General features: G+C 40.0%; 2 protein-coding genes across 6 annotated transcripts in view; one reads left to right on the top strand and one right to left on the bottom strand.

The window, feature by feature from the left end:
• Positions 1–13: 13 nt before the first annotated feature.
• On the top strand, positions 14–5,431 carry PNO1 (partner of NOB1 homolog). Its single transcript, XM_035897506.1, has 6 exons — positions 14–233; positions 2,367–2,450; positions 3,128–3,188; positions 3,923–4,040; positions 4,569–4,639; positions 5,114–5,431. The coding sequence occupies exons 1-6, from the start codon at positions 153–155 to the stop codon at positions 5,179–5,181; spliced, it is 483 nt and encodes a 160-aa protein (XP_035753399.1). The 5' UTR covers positions 14–152; the 3' UTR covers positions 5,182–5,431.
• A 1,612-nt stretch (positions 5,432–7,043) lies between these two features.
• The window catches only part of PPP3R1 (protein phosphatase 3 regulatory subunit B, alpha), a 32,731-nt gene continuing 18,200 nt past the window's right edge, over positions 7,044–21,574 (bottom strand). For 3 of the 5 annotated variants that reach the window (XM_035897502.1, XM_009642166.2, XM_035897503.1), the window contains 4 exons: positions 14,383–14,559; positions 12,442–12,501; positions 11,317–11,501; positions 7,044–9,058 (listed from right to left, as the gene is read on the bottom strand). In XM_035897502.1, the coding sequence (XP_035753395.1) occupies positions 9,011–9,058; positions 11,317–11,501; positions 12,442–12,501; positions 14,383–14,559 (470 nt within the window). In that variant the 3' untranslated portion in view covers positions 7,044–9,010. The remainder of the gene's footprint in view (positions 9,059–11,316; positions 11,502–12,441; positions 12,502–14,382; positions 14,560–21,574) is intronic. The other 2 variants (XM_035897504.1, XM_035897505.1) reach the window with 2 other exon arrangements.

Below are 21,574 nucleotides of genomic sequence, written 5' to 3'. Positions count from 1 at the left end.
GAGCGAGCCCTCTGGCCCCTGGAACGGCGTGTCCGGTGCTCTGCCTCCCCTTCCTTCACCCCCCTTGCTCTGCCCCCCGCTAGGTCGGAAAAGGCGAAATCAGGAAGGTTCCCGTGCCGGCCAACAGGTACACTCCCTTAAAGGAGAACTGGATGAAGATATTCACGCCTGTCGTGGAGCACTTGCAACTTCAGATCAGGTTTAACTTGAAAACAAGAAACGTCGAAATCAAGGTAAAGAGAGCTCCTTCTCCCGCTGTCCCAGCTGAGCCCCGGGAGGCAGCGCCTCTCCTCACCCGCGTGCTTGGGCCGCCCGTTAAAGGCTCGGGAGGCGTTCCGAGTTCCGAGTGCTCTGTAGCGCTTGGGAAAATGGAAACCCCGTAGTTTCACCTACGCAGAAACCCCTCACAGTCTGTCGGGTGCTGCTTAGAAACAAGTGGTTGGTGTGAGTGAAATTCGGAAGGGTTAATCTCTTCTAGAAGGGGCCAGCCATAAGCTGTGGGGGTGCGTGTAGATTCTTTATAGGAGAAAGTTACGTACCCAAGAGTTACAGAAGAATCTTAGTCTCTGTGTTAGGTATGATTTTGGAATGTAATGCTTTCCAGATATTTAAGGCTACTAAGTACTGACGTGACAATTTTGAGTTAACAGTGTTTTTTGAGGGGGCCACCAAATCTTCCAACAGCTTTGGTTTGAGGCAGAAAATAAGGGCCTGGGGTTTAACAGCTTGTGATTTTTCTTTAATGGATTGCACTGAAATAGCTTCGGGTATGGATACCGATACACAATTGTAAATCTTGTAGATTCTTCAGTCTTATTCCCTCGCCGGAATATTCAGACTTGCCGTTTTTAACTGTATGTCCAAAGCTCACGCTGTGCCTTCGGCGTACCAGTTACTGTATTAGCGATGTTGGTGTCGGAGATTTTATAACGTAAGGGTGAAAATACAGACACCAACAGGAATTTTGCTTCCTAGCCTTGAAATCTTGTCACAGCTTTGATGGTAGCAACTAGAGGAAAAAAATTGTGTCGTTAGTGACAGGTTAGCCAGCTTCTTAGGAAAGGCAACAGACCTATCCCTTATTTACGCTTCCCTAGGAATAACTTGAAGGAAGGAAGGGGCAGAGCAGGAGCACTCTCGCAATTCCACTGAGTAACTACACAGGTGAAAAGCCTGGGATTTGAACACCATGTTTGGATACAGAACGATGTCTGGTGGAAAAGCAGGTGGTTGTGTTCTTGATCAAGCTGACTGAATTTTGCCTGTATCTATCACGAGTATAAAACAACTGAAAACTTTGACCAGCGTTTCTGTCATTTCTGTGACGTGGCATGGAAGCCGCAACTGACGTTTCAGAATACCTTTTATCCATTCCAGACATGAACATAATTGTCTTCCTTAATTATTTTCTTAGAGCTTCAAAGACTGCTCTTTTCTCAGTTCTCCCTGTTAGGATCTGTAAATGCAGTTGTGCGCAAACTTTTCCACTGGTAGCAGAGGAATGCTGCGACCCGGTTTTGGAACATGAGCTGAAAAAAATGCCCACGGCAGCAAATCCTGTGGCCTCTGCTTGGGGCAGGGGAGGGAAGAAAAATATAAAACTTAAACAGTCCAACACTTGCTGATGCGTTGGGTCGATTTGCTCCTGTTCCAAGTATCTTGTTTCTCCTGTCCCATATGCTTTGTTGAACCTGTCCATGTTTCTAATCACTTGCTAAGAAGAAATTAAGGAAGAAATTTTTTATGATGAGGGTGGTGAAACACTGGAATGGGTTGCCCAGAGAGGTGGGGGAGGCTCCATCCCTGGAAAAATTCAAGACCAGGTTGGACAGGGCTTGGAGCAACCTGATCCAGTTAAAGGTGTCCCTGCTCACTGCAAGGGGGTTGGGCTAGATGCCCTCTAAAGGTCCCTTCCAACCCAAAGCATTCTATGATTCTAAAAGATCTTTAGGGTATTGTCATTAAAATAACTTTCCCTCCTCAAGCTGTCTCTTGCCATCCTTCTCTTTTATTCTGCTGTTCTTCGTTGCAGTTTAGTTTGGGGTTTTTTGGTTTGTTTGGGTTGTTTTTTTTCCTGTAGAAAAGGTTCTCCTTGGTGACTGGCAGTGGGGATTTTCAGCAGTTTCTCTTTTCCCTCCCCCCCCTGCCCCAGCACAGGCTCTGGTAGTTGGTGCATTCTTGTGCTTGAGGGTCAACATCGTAAGGCAGCACAAAGTTTATCGCTTGGGTCTTTGAGTAAAACCCAATAAAGGAGCATTACCTACATGTGGCTTTTTAACAGTTAGACTTCATCTCTCAGATTTTTGAAGTCCTGATCCTATTTGAATGGTCTTAATTTAATTTGCAAACAACTTCTTGTCTTGCAGACATGTCAAGAGACAAAGGATCTCAGTGCTCTGACGAAAGCAGCTGATTTTGTGAAAGCATTTATACTTGGGTTTCAAGTAGAGGTGAGTCTCCCCGTAGTTCAATCGTGAGATTGCTTGAATTTGCTTGCCTGAAGCCTTTGGTCTTTCTGCAAATGACAGTAAGAAAGAAATGAAAATAGGAAGTGGTTTAGGTGGCTTTCTAGAAATAAATTCGTTTGAAATTGACCGGAGTGGAAGCCTAGCTTCTTAAGCTAATGCAGATTAAAAAGGTAATCTTCAAACAGCACATAAGGAAAATTGTGAAATGGAGGAACTATGTAATGGTATGTGAGAGGCAAGCAGGAAATTGTATTTTATCTGACTCTGAGGTGCTCTGCATATGTAGAAACTGTCCATTTTGCTTCAGTCCCAGTCAGTAACATCAGTCTGTTCAAAACTCAACACTTACTTGGAGAAAACAAAATCACTTTTTGTAGTATTGTACGGGCTGCTCGTTGTACCTGCTTCACCAGCATGGGTGGGTCTGCGGTGAGCGTGGGGGGTCCTGAGCCTTCGTAGGGTTCTCTGCACAGAGACAAATGCTTCTATTGCTTTTGAAGAGATAGCTGACCTAACTTCAGCTGACTATCATTTGATACGTTAAGTGGGGCAATACTACTGATGACATCTGTGTATATGGGTAGGGAAAACATACCAGCTTGCAACTCTGCTGCGGTACTGTAACACTCGTGCTGACAACAAATCTCTTCATATTTTAGGATGCTCTTGCTCTCATCAGATTAGACGATCTTTTCCTAGAATCGTTTGAAGTTACAGACGGTAAGTAATTGCTGCTGCAGCACTCAAGCAGTTGCCTGTACCATCTGCGAATATGTTTTTCAGTTTCCCCCCACTCCACTTGTGTCATTTATCCCCAGGGATCAGGAGAACCTCTGTGCCAGTACAGAGAGTTGCTGTCTAGGAACAGGCAGCTTGAAAGGGCTGTCATTTGTGTAACATGTCCCCACCAAAACCTTCAGCCTTAAAAGCATGTTGCTTTGTCAGGTTGATTGGATTTTTCTTGTCACAGTGTAAACGTTGTTTTAAACTCACAAGGTGACACGGAGCATTTTGGGGAATACAGCCACTCCATTTTCAAACCAGAATGGGCTTCGTTCTTCCTGCTATCCTAACAGCGAGGGGTGGGAATTAGGCAGCAGGCACATTTGTTATTTCCTGTATTACCAGGACTGAGAGCAGCACCTGAATGGGATCTGCTTCATTTCTCTGGGTGTTAATTGTGTGCACTCTTTCCTCTCAACCTTGATTGCTCAGTAAGGAAGAGAATGCTTTCCGTTGCAGTTCGGTATGAGAATTTCTCTCTGATGCCCATGGTCACATACCACTGGATGCAATTTTCACTTCCAGTCATATAGGCAAATATAGATATATATGTGTATTTCACCTAAAGTTGCTTTTGTATTACTTAAAACAAGTTGTTCCCAGTAATTTCAACAAGAGGAGCAGAAACACGCACCACCACTGTCTTACTGAGTGCCTTATTCTTGTTTCAGTCAAGCCTTTGAAAGGAGATCACCTGTCAAGAGCAATAGGGAGAATAGCAGGGAAAGGCGGAAAAACAAAATTCACAATAGAAAACGTAACCAGGACACGAATAGTTCTTGCTGACGCGTAAGTATGGACTTCCCTCCTTCGAGGCAGGGCACGGTCCCTAAACTAATTCACGTCCTCTTCCAGGAACAAAGGCAACTTGAATTTTTTGAAACTGTTGTAGTGTAATTGTTGTAAGACAAATGATTTTTTATTTTTAATCACTGTTTTGAGTATTTATATGACCTTTTGAGAGCAATGGCTATGTCACCAGCGCACCTACAATTGAGTGATTCTACACAGCGTAAGAACTCCATGTTACAACTAACCAAAGCTGAACCCACCAACCCTGCAAGCATGTTTTTCTCCTAAAGTTTGCAAATTGTAAATCTCTTTTGTAAAGGATTTAGAAGAGCACAGGTTCTGTGTGGTAGGTTTGCCAATTCTGAGCATTTGTGGTTTTTTAATTACAACTGTGGAAAAGGAACTAGGGTGCTCAGCTGAAATTCCATGTTCATCTCTCACCTCCAACTTGGATGCTCTATTAACTGTGTAATCACAGGCAGGTGTTTTCCTATTAACTAATGCTACTTTGACTGCTTTTTACAGGAAAATTCATATTTTGGGATCTTTCCAGAACATTAAAATGGCACGAACAGCAATTTGCAATCTAATTTTAGGTAAGTCCTGTTACCTAACCCTCTCCATTACATATAAATGGATCTCGCAGTCTGAGATGCTGCTTCCTGTGGGTCTTGCCACCTTCCCTGGTGTGCCTGGTTACCTTAAGTTTGGAGCAGGCAGCTTCCTAGGACTTGTCTTGCTGCCCTTACAAGAAGGGTTTGGGAAAAAGCAGGGAGACCTGGGCCTGGTTTCTGGCTCCAAAACCCTCTCCATGGTGCAGAAGGAAGATTTTTCAGCTTTTTGCTTTAGCTGCAGCATTCCCCGAGGAGCTATTTTGAATGCACTGTCCAGAAAGCCAAAGGGGGCAACCCCCACCAACAGCAGACACTTGCAGCAGTAGAGGCCAGCTAACCTTGACCATCCTTCTCACCCAGGGGCTTATTTCTCCCCTTTTAACATAGACACGAGAGGAAAACATCTGTGACATATGTTACCTTGCTTGCCAACTGCATTTGTGCTTTCTTCCGCAGGAAGTCCTCCATCAAAAGTCTATGGCAACATTCGGGCAGTGGCCAGCCGAGCAGCTGAAAGGTTCTGAGCTGCACCACCAAGGACTGGGACTGGGCAGTGTGGTTTCCATACACAGGAGGGGCCTGGAGCCACACAAGCACTCAGTCCTCTGCTTGACTTGGAAGCCCAGAAGAAAACCAGGACTGTTTGTGTGGTCTAATTTCTGTATAGTCATTAAAAGTTATTTTAAATTGGTTGTGTCTGTATCAGAAGTATGGGTACCTGATTTTACTTAAACTTATCCTCAAACAAAACTACGCTTCATTACTGACCTTCTGAACACCAAAGTACTGAAGACTGTGAGGAATTTGGAAAGGCTTTTGAGTTTGAGCTTAAAGGAATCAGCATAGTTCAGTGCTCATGGATCAGCGTCTTCCTGGAAAAAGGAAGCATCAACTGGAATGCCAAGTTCAACAGCAGGCTGCCCAACAAGACTCTGCTACCGCTGGGACAATGCATCCCACACAAATGGTAAGATGACAAAGAGGTAAATGGTGTATTTGAACTTAATCCTAGAATCTGCACCTATACAGATTGCATTTTTTTATTTTCTCACAAATGATCTGTAAGGGCAGCCCAGCAAAGCTGAGAGCCTCCCAGTTAAATACTTGCCAGTGTACCAGAACACAGCCAGCTGTCAGTGCGGGGTCTCCTCCTTGCTACATGCATGCAACAGAGCAGGGGGAGAGATGACAGAGCCCAGCCACAGTCTGAATTTGACTTAAACACAGGTCCTTTTCTCCTGATCCTGCCAGCCAAACTTGTTACCAAGTCTCTTGCAAAATAATTCTGTTTAGGTTTGAACTAAGACTGAAATGAGATTATCAAAGACACGAGCAAATTGGGTAAGTATTTCTCTCCATGTCTGAATTTCCAGTGCAGCCAGCGCTTTGTATTATGGCATTATTAGTACAGCCCAAACTGATTCAAGCCTTCGCTTGCTAAGAGATGTAGACTTGCTAAGTTACTAAACATACATCTCCCAGCAGTCAGAGCTGTGTAGGGGAAAGCATGTCCATTTTGAGCAGCTCAAGGTAAAACCGCACACTTACTTGGTTAGCTCATTTTCTGCTCGTTGCTTATGTCACTTACCTCAGTTGGCTTGAAAGATAAGGGGAGAGTGAGGCAGGGACACACAAAAGTAACCCAGTCTTTATCCCAAGGCAGGTGCGTACTGACACTGACCAAAAGCAGTAGAAAGCGAGAGGCCAGCACACAGCAGGCCCGAACAACTGTGACAAGAGCAACAGCAAAGGGCTGCTCTGAAGGACGTACCTGCCACAGGGAGGATGGCTGCCACCAGCAGAGGTCTCAGACCTTTCCTTGAGGGAGCAGCTGCCTTTCATTCCCACCTACATTAAGGTCAGGGGGTTTGTTTTTGTTGTTGTTTTGTTTTTTTTAAACCATGCTCCACTTACCACAATCATTCTGAATTTAGTAGGATGCCAGACAAGGGAGGTTATCCAATTTGGACATGTAGCAAAGAGAACCAGATGCACTTAAGAAAAAAAATAGGTAAGTGATCTTGAAACACTGAAATGAAGCCTGGAAGTGTTCAGGGACTGTCTCCACCCTGTACAGTTTTTCCATAAATCTTTATCCTCAAAGAGGAGACAAAAACTAGGAACAGCAGGCGTTCATCTTCAGGGCAGGGCGCAGAGCTGCTTTAAATTCAACAGGAAAGGTCTAGGTGAGTACTGAAGCACCCCAGCCAAGGTTCAAATATTTTATTTTGTATTCGTATAGTATGAAGGTTCTTATAGTTCCCACAACATATGATGTAGCATGCAGAGGAAAAACTAAACATTCAACATAAATCATTTTTCCCCACACAAACTAAAAAAAAAAAGCCAAAACAAAAAAAAAAAAAACAACTTCATCCCTCCCCTTCCAATCCCCCTAAGGAAATAACATTAGCACTAATTTCTATAATGCCAGCCAAGATATGCACAAGCAAGTTAAGAGAAATCGAAAGCATTTGCTAAAATGTTTGTAACAAATACTTATGTACAAAAAATTCACAAAAGACCAGTTCCCCCTTGAAGCAGAGCACATGGCAGTTGACACTGGAACAGGTACAACCACTGGCTGGGATTATATGCCACGTACTGATCCAGAGGAAGGAAAGTTACATGTAGTGGAGATTTTTTGTTTTGAACATTAACATTTACCAAAGTTTGGCAACATTATCTTTTAAATTATGCAAATTATGTAAACAAGAGGAACATTTCAAATCGATCTACATGCAAAACTTCATGTCATGCAAGGACACCAAGCACCTGGATTTCTCTCTCACAGACAGAGCCCATGATGTGCAGCACTCAGTTGAAGGAACAGCTATGGCAGACAGGTGCTCGACTGAAGTAGGTTCAGACAACCTGCGCTTTCCACTGCTGATTATAAAACAATTTCTTTTAATAGAAAAACTACTATACAGGAAAGATGTACTGTCCTAAAAAAATCTAGCAAATGTTTTTCTTCCAGCCAATAGTACCATTGCAGAAAAGGGAAGGGATGATATAAAGTTGTAAAACATGGCTCGCTACTTTTATATCACACAAATATATCAAGTTACCATCCATTACAAATTATGATATGGACAAATCTAGAAAAGAAAAAAATTCCCCAGGCAAAGGACTGGAGAACCACAAGAGGTATAAATTTAGATAGTGTGAAGTCTTCCTCCTCTATGGCATAGGTTAACAACATTTTCCCCCTGTATGAATCCTATATACATATATATATATAAAATATTACCAGTTATTTATGCTACCTGTAGTATTCTTTAAATGCAGAGGGGAAACTACCATGATTGGAACAACAGAATTTAAATGGCAAGAACATTTTATAATCTAAATACTGTATAAAATAAGTAGATGGGAATCCTGCACAGTTATGTCGATCCTAATTTCATTAAGCTAAGCGCAAGAGAAAAATCACGAATGCGTCTCACACCTTGAGCAGCTGTATCCAAAACGGATCCAGAACAGCAGACTTGCCTTAACTTCAGGGCAGCTGTAACTCCTCCACACACCTAGGTGACGAGATCTAGTGGCCATCAAAGCACCCTGCAGTTACTGCACGCGCACGAGGGCTAGTTCTTGGCAGTAGCATTAAACTCTATTCTCGTATTAAGTAGAACTGTACTAAGTTACTTAGCAAAGAGACACAGTCCCTGGTAATATATTAACAGGTATAAATAAACTTAGTCTCCTGTGTTACAAAAAATGTAATTAAGGTGAATTAATAAGAAGCGATGCTTTGTCAGCCAGTCAATATATAGAAACATCTGAACAGTCACAGGAAAAGGAAAAGAGTTGACCTAACACCCCGTTAAAATTTTACATTCTTCTACTATATATATAAAACTGTGTGAAATAAAAGTAAGGATGTATATCCATATATTGAACTGTTAATATTCTGCTTGGCACTTTGTACTCTAGTTTTGTTTCTGAATCAAGTATATTAAATTAAAGCCCACCTAGCTACTACATATAGAAAGCTACATATATATCTATATATAAATACACACACACATATATATATATAGATAGATATTTCCTTGTTATAAAAGATGAAGAAAAATAAATTAAAAAGCCAACCCCTTCCCTTTCTCCACCACACTGATATGCTCTTTCCATCTTTGCTGTCCTTCAGACTTTAAAGTGCTACACTGAGTTATTGAGAGAATAAAAGTTCAATAACACTTAGTTGGCTTCATGAGGCTCATGTTGGAAAATGTGGCTTCACAGAGAAAAATACTTCCATTTAAATACACAGAGAGCATTGCTGGACGTCTTGAGCAGATCTTCAGAGATGGAGAAGAAAGCAAAAGTGTTGGGTGGTGCCCTACAGAGTCACACGTCTACGACCATCTTTTTGTGGATATCTAGGCCTCCTACAACCTGTTTGGAAATAGATGAGAACTGGAAGTTAGCAAGATGCAAAGAACATGCTTTATTCAGAAGATGCATTCAGGTCAATCATCATTACAGTACCTCCCTCACCTCTCCAAACTAATCTACAATTCACAAGTACTCTGTGATATGCAAATGAATTCTGTATTAACCACAGCAATTACATCAGTACGACTTACACACTCAAGGGCCTGAAAAACAGTGCCAGTTAACGCCATTTTGGCTTTCCTCCCCCATCTTATATTCTGACCTTGTATTATGTTATATGCTGCACGTTAAACAAAACGCTAACTTTACTTCTGAAACACCCAGTAAAAATGAGAAGCAAAAGGCCTTCGCAAAGGCAGCAGGATTTCTGACAAAACTGCATGCACCCAAAAAAGAACTATCAGTGTTCAAAGGTGTACGGCTCACATGCAGAGAAAAGGAAAGGTGTGATGTCAGAGGAACTTTTAATAACACGGAAACAAAATTCAAAGGCCAAACAGTATGGCCAATTGCCACGAATGAAAAAGTATTTTTGTAGGTAGATAGCACAAAATTCAAAGATGGAAAAAATGCAGGAACAAGAGGATAAGAGATTGTAGCACAAAAGGTGTCTTGTCAGGAGGTCAACAACAACTGAAGAAATTTAAAAAAAAAAAAAAAGGTAGAGGAAAATAAAATAGCAGTACAAAGCAGGAAGACTGGGCAGAAGCCCAGGGACAAAAGAAAAGGCAACATCCCATTCGATAGATGGCTGGAAGGCAACAGCCCAGTGCAAGAAATAAACTGGTATTTCACTGATCTGCGAGGTGTTTGCAGGCCACCACTCTGAATGAGTTCTTTGCAGATGATGCCAGAAAAATAACTAAACTCTACTAAATAAAGTCTGCAGACAATAGAACCTTTTTGCTTTAATAGTTTGGGGGAGGGCAGGGTTCCCCCCCCGTTTTTGTTTTTTTATTTTAGAATTTGCATTGGTCTTGAGTACAAGTTGTTTGAACTGAAGTTGTAAATTCAAAGAGCAGGAAACAAAAGCAACGCTTGAGTGCCTGTTGACTCACTGTGCTACCCAAGTGTATGTTCATTAATACACCAACACCATTTAAAATTAATGTGTAGACACTCATTATTACGATCTTCAAATGTTTCAATGTGTCATTTACTTTTTTTAAAGAGAAAGGGAATTTAAATCTTGCTGTCAACTCATTAAACAAATACATGACATGGGTGAAAATCAACCATTTCAAGTCTCAAGCGCTACATTCAAGCATTCTGCTCAGCAATACCTGGAGAGTTTTTAAAATGCACCTTTCAACTGTTTGTGCCTTCTCAAGAGCAGCACTTGAGGGGTTACTCTTACCTGTAACTGACACAAATCCGGCTACCCCAGCCTTTGTAAAATCCCCCTGTTCTGCAGATGGCGATAATCTCCCCAGGCTCCCTCCACACCCTGCACAGATAAACCTTTCTGAAGGGTGATTTGGAGCAGATACCTAATTTAGAGATTGGGAGATTAACCTAAAGCTCACCTCTATGGAACACACCTCTCCCCTCCACGCACCACCCCTGATAGCAATACTTTTTGGAAGGGGGGTCTGCTATGGCGCACTCTGGTTTTACAGCTTTCAGAGGGTTTGAAGCATTTCTGCCCCCCCTCAGCAGACTGCATGTGCCTGCCTACTATGCTTTGATCTTTTTCACTCAGTGTACTCTAAGCAGCTAGACAGACATTTGGAACAACTGGAAGTGGTATTTCTTTTTGAATCAAATTTAACTGTTGAAAACAAGGAAAACCAGCCTCCTGCGACAAGCTGGTGACTCGCAACTCATCTTTAAAGCTGCGATTTTCTATCAGCATAGAGACTGGGATCCAATATATGTCTTCATGCCAGGCTAGCATTTTCGTAGAAAAATAATTAGGACTGGTCTTGTGTTTAGTATGTCCTAAAATGACACAAATTATTTTGTAAAAGTTGCTGTGCTCCAAATGAAGCAATCTCCTTCAGGCACGCTAGATTCAATGAGAAAGAGTGCATCCTGAAGGAACAGACTCAGACTTGCTCATACATCATAAAACACGTGGCTCTATTGGAAGCTGTAAGACAAGAACACCATCTATGATAAAGCTGTGTCAAAGGGTGACTGTTGCCAGGGCAGAAGAAACGCCCTGTTTCATAATCTTACCCTTTATACCGTTTACCATTTTTCCTCTTTTTTTTTTTAATTCCAAATTATCCAAGTTTTCTTTAGAGGATACTTACAGCACAGAATTCTTCAAACGATATTCTTCCATCACCATCCTTATCTGCATTAATTATGGTTTTATCTACAATTTGCTGTAACTGAGTGTCTTTGAGATTGTTCCCAACCATCATCTTCAGCACCTGGAAGAGCTCTCCATTTGAGATATAACCATCCTTGTCCATATCGTAAATGCGAAAAGCAACTGCAGAAGTAACATATATATATATGTATGTAAAACTTGCATTAACAAATGTGGTTGGAAAAGAGCAATATATATTCATGTGCTTTGCATTAACAATAAGCAATGACACAAACCTGTACAACCTGAGAAAAATACCGCATTTTAAGTGGGATTTCCAACAGCCTTTCAGTTTCATTCCAAAAAACATGGAACTCAAACAATACAATGGACAGTGCTATTATCGAGTTTGAAAAAAAAAAAAAAAAAAAAACCACTTTAAAAATGTCAATTGAGATCGTTTTAGCACCAGCAGTAAAAGAATTATAAACACTGAACTGAAAAAAAAATCTTCACCACCACAAGTAAAGCACCCAGGTAGCAGCTCACTTGCAAGCAGAAAAAAATTACAAACTTCCAGGGAACAGATGAATCAAAATCCCACCTGGCTACTTCACTGCAAACAATTTGGCATTAAGACTGAATTAATTTTTAAACATTTCAGTACAGCAAATTTTTTTCTGAAAACTGTATTATGTCTTAGTTATTGAAAGCTACACCCCTGACTGAACCTATCCCCCTTCCCCGCTCCAAAAGCTTGGGTCATGTTGTGTTCCTGAGATGCAGTTCTCAAACAAGAACTTAGCGCTGTTCTACTGTAGTAGCAAAAAGGCAATGCACATTGCTACACAGTTTTGTGAAATAAGGATCCTTAAATGATTTTATTTCAAATGCGAAGCAACTGAAGATATCCAGAAGGCAGCAACCTCAAACATTCCCCTGCAGAAAAGAGTGCTGGCAAATTCTTCACACAAATGACAATGTGTGCAAAAGCTTACAATCTACCTTTACCATTTCCCACTTTTTTAAAAAGAATCTGGGTTTACCGATTTCTCAGTGTTAACTAACAAAAGTGTATTTTTGAGTATCAAAAACTTTTGTTAAGGAAAACCAAAATACTTACACCTCAACTTCTGCTCCTTATCTCCTTTGACACTGAACTGGGAGACTCCTTCTATAAATTCTAAAGAACATATGAAAGACATTGACAAAAAAGTGTATTTTTTAATAAACCAAGGAAATCAACATTCAAAGTTTTTAAAAATTGTAAAAAGAATCTAGATTACCCTAAAATCTGTAAAATATTTTCTACCTTGTGACACCTAAGAGTCCACTTGCTTTGATACTTCAACATTCTTTAGTGAGAAGTACTTCAAATCCAATACTGCGCTCACTGGACAGACTGGGTCACACCAGTATTTAAGTAATTGTGAACTAGATTTTCACCAGAATCTGATATCAAACTCCGCTGAGACCTCTACTAAAACTGCTCCAGTGGGGATTCTAATTGTACAGCTCCTCTCAAGTTCCACTTCTCAACTTGAAGCAAGAATTACATCAAACTGAAAACTGCTCTAAAATAAATTCCTTAAAAAGTATTTTTCTAAAAGAAATAGCGGAAAAAGAAAGTTTACACCGTTTAGCAATGAAGTCATTAACCCACAAGCAAACTCTTGCGTTGCCCAAAGAATAAAACACTGGCAAGTGATGTTCCTGGATGAGGTCCTGTAACCAGACTTCCTAGGGCTTTGGGTGGTGCAAAACTGGCAAGCTAGACTGTGGTATAAAGATAATACAGAGGTACAGCAGTACAGGTTGAAAGGCCTGCTATCCTTTCAACAAGTTTTGTGAAATTGAATCAAGAATTCCTATATGATCTATTGATTTTTTTTTATTTTTTTTTTTTAAATAACATTATGCTTAAAGGTTAATCTATAAAACTTTTAGGTCTTTCAACAAAAGAACGCAGGTTTCTTCACACTAGTAATTTTCCTTTTCATAGAACCACAGAATGGTTTGGCTTGGAAGGGACCTTAAGGATCATCGAGTCCAATCCCCCTGCCAGAGGCAGGGACACCTTCCACTGGACCAGGTTGCTCAAAGCCCCATCCAACCTGGTCTTGAACACTCCCAGAGAGGGGGCATCCACAGCTTCTCTGGGCAACCTGTGCCAGTGCCTCACCACCCACGTCATAGAAGAATTTCTTCCTTATATCCAATCTATACCTACTCTCAGTTCAAAACCTTGCCTTTGCGCTTCTCTCTGAGACAGAAATAAAGAAATTAAATTAATCAAACTTGGCCAGACGACAATAGAATTCATTGCCACTTACTGCAGCAGCAGCATTTTACTATACAAAATTGATTTTGACAGTTTCCCGTTCCTACCCAAGAGGACCAGCTCTTGGGAATTATATTACTGTTTTAACATAAACTAGTAAAGAAGATTTTTTTTAACCTGCTGGTCCTTTTAATCATGAATATTTAAAGTAAATCTGAAATTTTGGAGGAATGTACCACAAAAACTTTTCTTTTTCACTTGAATTGTCAACCCAAAATCATAAAAAGGATCCCATAAAGGAAGCATCAGAAGAAAAATTTGGACCACTTTCACAATTTTCAAAATACTCCAAGAGAGATCTCGTAACATTTGGATACAACTTATGCACAGACACACTGCTTACGCAGCCTACCCCACTTTTTTCATAGTCTCTTCAGCCTAAAATACTTCAGATGGCACCACAATTAAAGAGTCAGAATCAGTGTACTTTAAGAGATACTTAATGAATAGCCCTAAATCAGTATGATTACTAAACAATCTTCCCTCTTCTAAGCTATTACTAAACACTTCGCTCTTTTCAGCATTTCATTCAGGAGTGCATTGCCCTAATTCACCAGAGAAACTAGTTTTACTGGTACTCAGTTTCACCAGGAATTAGCACCTTGTTCTGATTTAAACAGGTTTTCTTCACCCCTCCTTTCTCAGCTGAAGCAAAATTTGAATTCTAAAGTTCCAGGGGTTCGTAGAAAATGCCACCAGCTGTCACAAAGCACCATGTCTTACCTTTGAAGTCCACCTCTCCATTTCCATCCGTGTCAAATATATCTATTACTCGCTGTACCAATGGGTTCTGTTGCAATTCAGGTAAAGACATGAACTCTTCCACACTCAAAGAACCAGAGTTGTCCAAATCAAGCTTCTTAAATCTCTTCCCTAGTCGTTTTATCTCATCAGCATCAACTGAAAGGAGAAAAAACCAACGTATTCTCAGAAAGGCTTCAGTAAATGTTTTGCCAGTTAAACACAACGTGCATTTCTTCATTGCTTTCCTACCAGAATTTCTCCTACTTTATTACAACTATTAAATACACTCATGGAAGATTGTAAAGATAATGTCAAATTCCCAAGACAAACGCAAGCCTATTCATTTTATTTTAAATAACCCTTACCTTTTTTCCTCCCTGCACCAGCCATAATAGGCAGCCTTGTGACTCACCGAATACCACATGCTGACACAACATTTTTAAGGATTGAGGATGCTTAGCTAGTTCTTAGCCAGACAGCTCTGACAAATAGCATGTATGAAGAAATGAAGAGAGACCGAGTTTTCTTTGAAGGAGCTAGCATTACATCTACACTAGACTAAGAGAATGAGTTAGAAAGACATTTATATTAGTAAACGTATTAGCAAAACTGGAGCTTCTTCAGCACACCAAACATATGGGATCTCTTGGGATACACGCCAAGTTAAGCAGGTTAACACAGTCCCAGTGTTGACCAGTTATCACTCACCTACTCAAAACATCACCCAGACAGACCTAAGATAATTTCTTTCCTCTATCTCAATCAGGAAATAGACATACCTGTAGCCATGACCTGCATACATTTTTTTTTTTTTTTTGGTCCCAGAAGTTAAGGCAGATTCAGGTTCTGCAGCAGTACCACTTCAGCTATCCTCTTCAAATATCAAGAGAATCTTGATTAAAGCATATACCTACTACCCTACTTTATGCTTCTGATTTTGCAAGGAATAGACTAAATCTGTGAACCCATAAGCACCACTAAAAAAAAAAAAATAATCTTACACTCTGTTACTGCTGAAAAGCTGGAAAAATTTCCCCTGTAACAAGCTGAAAATTCCCTATTACCAGCTTGATTTACGAGACCAAAGTTAGTTCACAAATTGCTCACCATGTTTGGGTACGAAGGAGGAACTGAGGTTCTTGGGAAGTCCTAGAAAGCAGCCAGCATACAGCAAACTACAGCAAATGCATCTTACAGAACCTGAAGCTTTCAAACTCCCCGTACCAATTTCTTTCCTAACATGAACAGTCTCGACATTTCTTGGCTCCATTTAATGCATTTGCTCCAGAAGAAACTGTTTCTTAACTTCTACAAAGCACATACATAGCACCTGATCCACTTTACATCACATTAATACCTTCTTAGGCTGTTGTAAAAGTGCAGCATAAAACCAAACAGCTCTTAGTCTTTCCAGTACATAAGGTCAGCCAACATGCAGAGCTTTGTCTGGAAATTGTAGCCGATGCAGAGACCTGATCCTCTACCAAAGCAGGAACAAACTTCCACTTAAATTTCTTGACATCCTTGTCTAAAATCCAACCAGACACAAATCCAGAGATAGAGACAACTCACTATTTCAGACTGAAAGAGAGAGAGAGCATGCCAGAAGTCCAGAAGCACAAGGTGATTTTCTGTCAAGGCTTATTTTGCCCAAATAGTAAATTCTGACATTCTGCAGTTAGTCAGTCTTGGTAAGTGCTTGCAGCTACAGAGGCAGAGGGCAAAAAAGGGTCGATACTCCCAGAATAATCTTCCCTTTGCTGTGCCAGCAAGTGACAGATCTGATTCTCCCTCTAGGGCTATAAAAATAAGGCTAAACAGCATTTGCAGAGGCTTAAAGCGGTTTCCTCCAATATGCAGTTTGGTATTTCAATTAATTAGGCTCTCGACTGCAATTAAGCCACATTCCTTTTTCCACCGGTTTACACAGAAGCCTAGAACATGATTGAAGGCGTGCCCTTAACAGCACGACATTGCACTGCAGCCTCATGAGCACATTACCGTCGGCATAGCTACACAGAAACCCCCCTGGATCACACAAAGGGAGCCGTATTGCCATACAGTAAGCTATATGTAGGACAGGATGATGAGACTAAAAGACAACAGTATTAAAAAAGAATGACAAAGCAGAGCTCCACTAACAATTAGCCCAAATAGTTGCTTATGAGTTCTGCCAGCACAAAATGCTGCTGCTCACCAACATACTGAAAGTATTTGCCAACTCTTGCTTCTGTCCACAGAAACTCCTTGCTTTCTGTTTTCCTCAAAATCTTAAAACTGTAAATGGAGTCAGCCAGCCTCTGAAACAGTAGGCACTACCTACCCCTGCTCCCTGCCCTGAAGTTACCAGACCCACTACAGTTTAATGCAAAGCCAGCACCTCGGCAAGCTGTCCATGTGGGAACCTCATTTCTACTGCAAGCTCTGCTCCAGGCTTGCAACTCACATAGGAAGAGTTAATATCCTAAAAAAATCCTCACAGCATAAGCATCTGAAACAGCACAAAAACATTAAGTGTGGCTTGTCACACTACCTATGCAAACACATTTTCCAATGTAAAATGAATGTATGAATAGACATAATTTATATTACAATAACGTACATAAGGAGTTGTCCAGCCATGGACAGCCTCTCTACTTTTATTAGTCATGTTTAAAATGACATCCTGGTCCAACCACAACTCTCCTGCTTCCTTACCCAGACTCAGAAATCACATCTTTCAAGCAACTGACAGTTATTTTGTTAAGGCAAATCCTTCACAAATTACCTATTTTTGAAGTCAGAAGCTTGCAACTACATCTAGAACTCGTGCTAGAAAACCTCAAAATAAGTTCTGTGAGGGTTACTATTAGAACTACTTCCTACTAGAAAAAAGAAAAATAGAAGGTACGTGCATTATTTTTTCCTTTAGAAACTTCACTTTAAAACTAAAGAGCAAATTGGAAGCATTATCTATAGTGTATACTGTCCTCCTCCGATAGATCAGTGAAATCTCACCTCCAATACTAATGTAATGACTAGCACTGACTAAAATAGAAAGATTAAAGCCTCCTAAGGAACCTGCAATACTTCACAGTTCTGTAATTTCACAAAATCATAATGGAGAAAAGTGAAAGAAGCATTGACATAGTTGGGTCTCTTCTCCCTTGCCACACAAATTGATGAGTTAGCAGAGACATAAGATCTTCCACACAAGATGTGCTAAGAAAAACTTTTGCCAGAAAGGTATTTTATCTCAGGCTAATCTATCTCTAGGAGGAGCTACCAATATGAATTAAAAAAGAACATTTTATTGGGACATTCAGAAACTGATCCACCACACAGTGTTAACAATGATGCTACACTGAAAATACATGCTCTGCCATCATCTGCTGGGTGTAAAAACCACCCTTCAGTTAACCAGCCTCACATTTGCAATTAGCCAGATACTTATATTTACAAGCCAGCAATGCTTAAGAGAAGATAAAGCACCAATGTATTTTTTTCTTTTAAAGACTGTAGTCAAGGAGGTCAAGATTATGGATGATAAAGACAAGAATCAGATAATGGGAAGGAGAAGAGGTTGGAAAAGCACATAGAGTATTTTTCAAGAATGTTTTTTGTGTTTTCCTGAACTGTAACAAAGGAACAACTGCCTAAATTATGAAAATAGAGTCTTCAGACTTTAAAAAAATGGTAATTACTCTTTCTCCACACATACACACATTCAATTTCACAGCTCACACAGTCAACTCCAGTTTACCTGCAATACAGAGGCAAGGTAGACACTGAGCAGCAGTTTCTCCTAGAAATGGGCATCACAAATTCCTCATTCCTAACCTTGAGGCATTCAAGCAAAGGGCTTGCCTGTATTACAGAGCTGAGAGAGGTTCTAATGGGGGGGGGGGGAAGGGCACGCGGCGTGGAGGAACAAGTCAAAGAACAGTAGTGAAGAAATTCGTATCTCTGCCAAAAGCTGACCAAATATCAAATCTCATCCAACCTTTTTTTTCTGACAACGGACACACCATGGATGCAAGTACTTGGAGGAGAAAATAATGAAAAATCAAAATAATTATAGGAATAGGAAAATTTCCATTAATAGTTCATGACCATAAAAGCCTCTGGTCATAATGAACATATATAGATAAAACCATCTGCAGGTCAGCATTTCATAACTGACTGTACGAGTATTTCATATCAGAACAATTTCATTATTTTTTCCTTAAATATATTGCAAGCACCTCACCTACCTTTAAAATCCTTTCCACAAGCTGAAATGTAAAAAGCTTATACACTTCAGAAAAAGTCAGTAACATCTTTGTCTTCGTAAAATGGCTTTAAAAATAATCAGAATATAAAATAAGGGATGAATGCATTACAGTACAAGCCTTATTTTAAATTTGCATAGTTTTTGTCTATTTTTTCTTTAATTCACAGTCGTCACTTCCTCCCTGAATGTGCAAAGGCATCTGTGATGGATGTGCTCCTTTTTCCAAGACCACTTTTTCCTCAGTATTTAGAAACAGCCTGACTTTCTTAAAATTTCATGTAGCTATCACTGAAGAACAGAATACTGAATTAAGTTTTCAGAGCCTGAACAAAATACTTCTTTTCCTTCTCCTCCAAAGGCTCCTTACAGGCATCCTAGCGCCCATACAAACGTCCTGAAGCTGTACTGGAAACACAAGGCACAGGACAGTTCAGATACAGTGATGGTTTCTCAGCCAGAAGGACTGATGGTGGCAGCAGCAGACAGAATTTTACAAGGCAAGCTCAGGAGACCAGGCTAGAGATGAAAACACTCAGAAATCCAAGGAGGTCCAAGTCCACAACAGCGTAAACAGGGTGATAACATCACTGAGCAAAATAAGGAGGATCAAACTTTGTTTACATCATTTGAAGCAGAGTTTGCCTGTGACTCATCACAGCGCTCTGAGCCTCCTTCAGCTCTGGCTGCAGTGAGCGTTCCTCTAACGTCCAGCTCAAGTTAGCCTTTTTTGTGCTTTGCTCACCAGCTGACACGTGGCTCTATGGTTCCTAGGACTTTCAGCAGAATCAGAAAGTATCTCATCAGCTTGCCACTGATTCCTGAGCTTACAAACTTAATAACAGGCAAGAAATAGTACCTGTTAAATGTTTGTCTTAAAGGCTTTGCTGGTAGCCCTGTAGAAACATCAGATTATTCACTGTTTTAAAGCACACATAATTATTTATGTTTATTTCATAATCCATTTTGAACTTCGTTCACCTTGTAACTAACAGAACAAGGTGAGTTTTTTTTAAGCATTTCCACTTTTAATGATTTTTTGTTGAAGAACTACCGGTATTTTGAAAAGATTCCTCCTCCATCCAAGTAGTAAAATTCTAGAGCTAACAACACCTGCTTTGTATCTTGAATTCATTGGCACACATCTAAAAATGTGATGAATCAGGTTAAAATGCAAGAATGCCTTGCTTCCAAGAAACCACATTCAAATGCTTTAACTCCCATTTTAGTACAGGAGCTTTATCTTTCACCTGGGCACTCTCTAATCACATATTACTGAATACCCCACTCCTCTCCCCCTAAACAACAGCAGATGGTCCATGATGTTTTAAAACAATTTGTTATTTCAAGCTGCTAGTCACATAGCTGATTCTCCAATAGTATTGTAAAAACCATTCAAGTGGCAACTCAAAAAGCTTCATTAAAAGCAAATTTCTGGAGTGCAATGTTTTCTACCTTGAAAAAAGCAATTTCAGAACATTTGTTTGAATGATTTTTTTTTTCCTCTGGTCAGTGTAAAGGTGCATGGTCAGACTGCTATTAATATGAAAGCCAAAAGTAAAGAATGCCTTAAAAATACAGATCACCGACTGATACTTAACAGGGTAATTGCTTATGTATTCAGAAGCACTGTACATCCATTGCTGCAGAGTACGCACCACTTACACAGGCACCTGGAAAGTGTACAAGCCTTAGAAAAGCTGCGTATCTCTCAGCAAAGCGCTGCTGAGCACTTCTGAAATCTAAGTGTTTACCTAAATGCTTAAACCTGTATTTAAAAGTTTGGCTTTTCAGGTACTCTTAAAATAGTGGCTCAAAGTTGTAACTAACAAAAACCAGACCAGCGCATGGTCAGAGAAAGCCTAGTTTCCACATATTTCACAAATATGAAATTATAAACAAGAATATTGCTAAGGTATCAGAAAAAATATTTTTTGTAATGAACATGTTCTGAAATTTATTTTAAACTTTTCCAAGTTAAAAAAAAATTCCCCTGTAGGAAAGGCTTGCACAGATCTCAAAAGAAAACAGACCTTCAGCAAAAGCTCTCACCTCTATCTACAGTCTTGTCTGATTCACGAATATAATGTTTCAGAGTAGCAACCAAGACAGCCATTTCAGTCTTGGAGATCAGATTTCAAAAAGATGACGCCCTTGAGAACACATTCAACCACTTGTCTTGTATATGCTTACACACAGCTGGCCTAATCCTTTTCATGACTTCAGATGTGTCAATTACAATTTCCTAAGTTAGAAAAGAGATACTAGTCTCCTTATCCTAAAAACAAAACATACGATAAAATACTCTACTATAAACTATTTTCTACTATAAAATATTATATTATAAAATATTGTTTACTGTAGAATATTTTTCTTCACAGCATTTTGCTATGATTAAATTTCCTTATAGGTAATTTGACATAGCTTGGCTGACATCAGGTAAAACAGCACAAGATTTTCAGTAATTTCTCAGACACAGCACAGCTGAGAACCAAAACCACACTATTTTAAGGAATCCAACAACACTAATTCACCCACTGAAAAGAATTAATGTTCTAAAATGAAGGGTAAAAAGAATATTCTTGACTATTTAATGGCGTGCATCCTCTGCAGAGTATCCTGAATTTGCTTCCTGTAACTGCCAACTTCAAAACAAAATTATTCTGTTAAAACGAGACACCAAAATAGCGACTGCAGTGCCAGGCAGAGGTTATGACCCAATGCCACCATGCAGACAGCATGAATTTATTATTGCTAACTGACAGTCTCCCAGAAGTCTAACCATTCAAAATCCTTATCAAATTATCTTCAGAAACATTGTCTGGTCTTGCCTCAAAAAGCTTTTGTCCTGTCAGTGACAACTACTCAGAAGCAGTGTGAACATTTAATGTCTGAAGAACAAAAAGTGAACACCTACTTAGG

This window comes from Egretta garzetta, unplaced genomic scaffold (genome assembly GCF_000687185.1).
Source record: "Egretta garzetta isolate BGI_Z169 unplaced genomic scaffold, ASM68718v1 scaffold457, whole genome shotgun sequence".
In the NCBI taxonomy this organism is placed as follows: Eukaryota; Metazoa; Chordata; class Aves; order Pelecaniformes; family Ardeidae; genus Egretta; species Egretta garzetta.
This window is presented reverse-complemented; position numbering and strand designations above follow the sequence as displayed.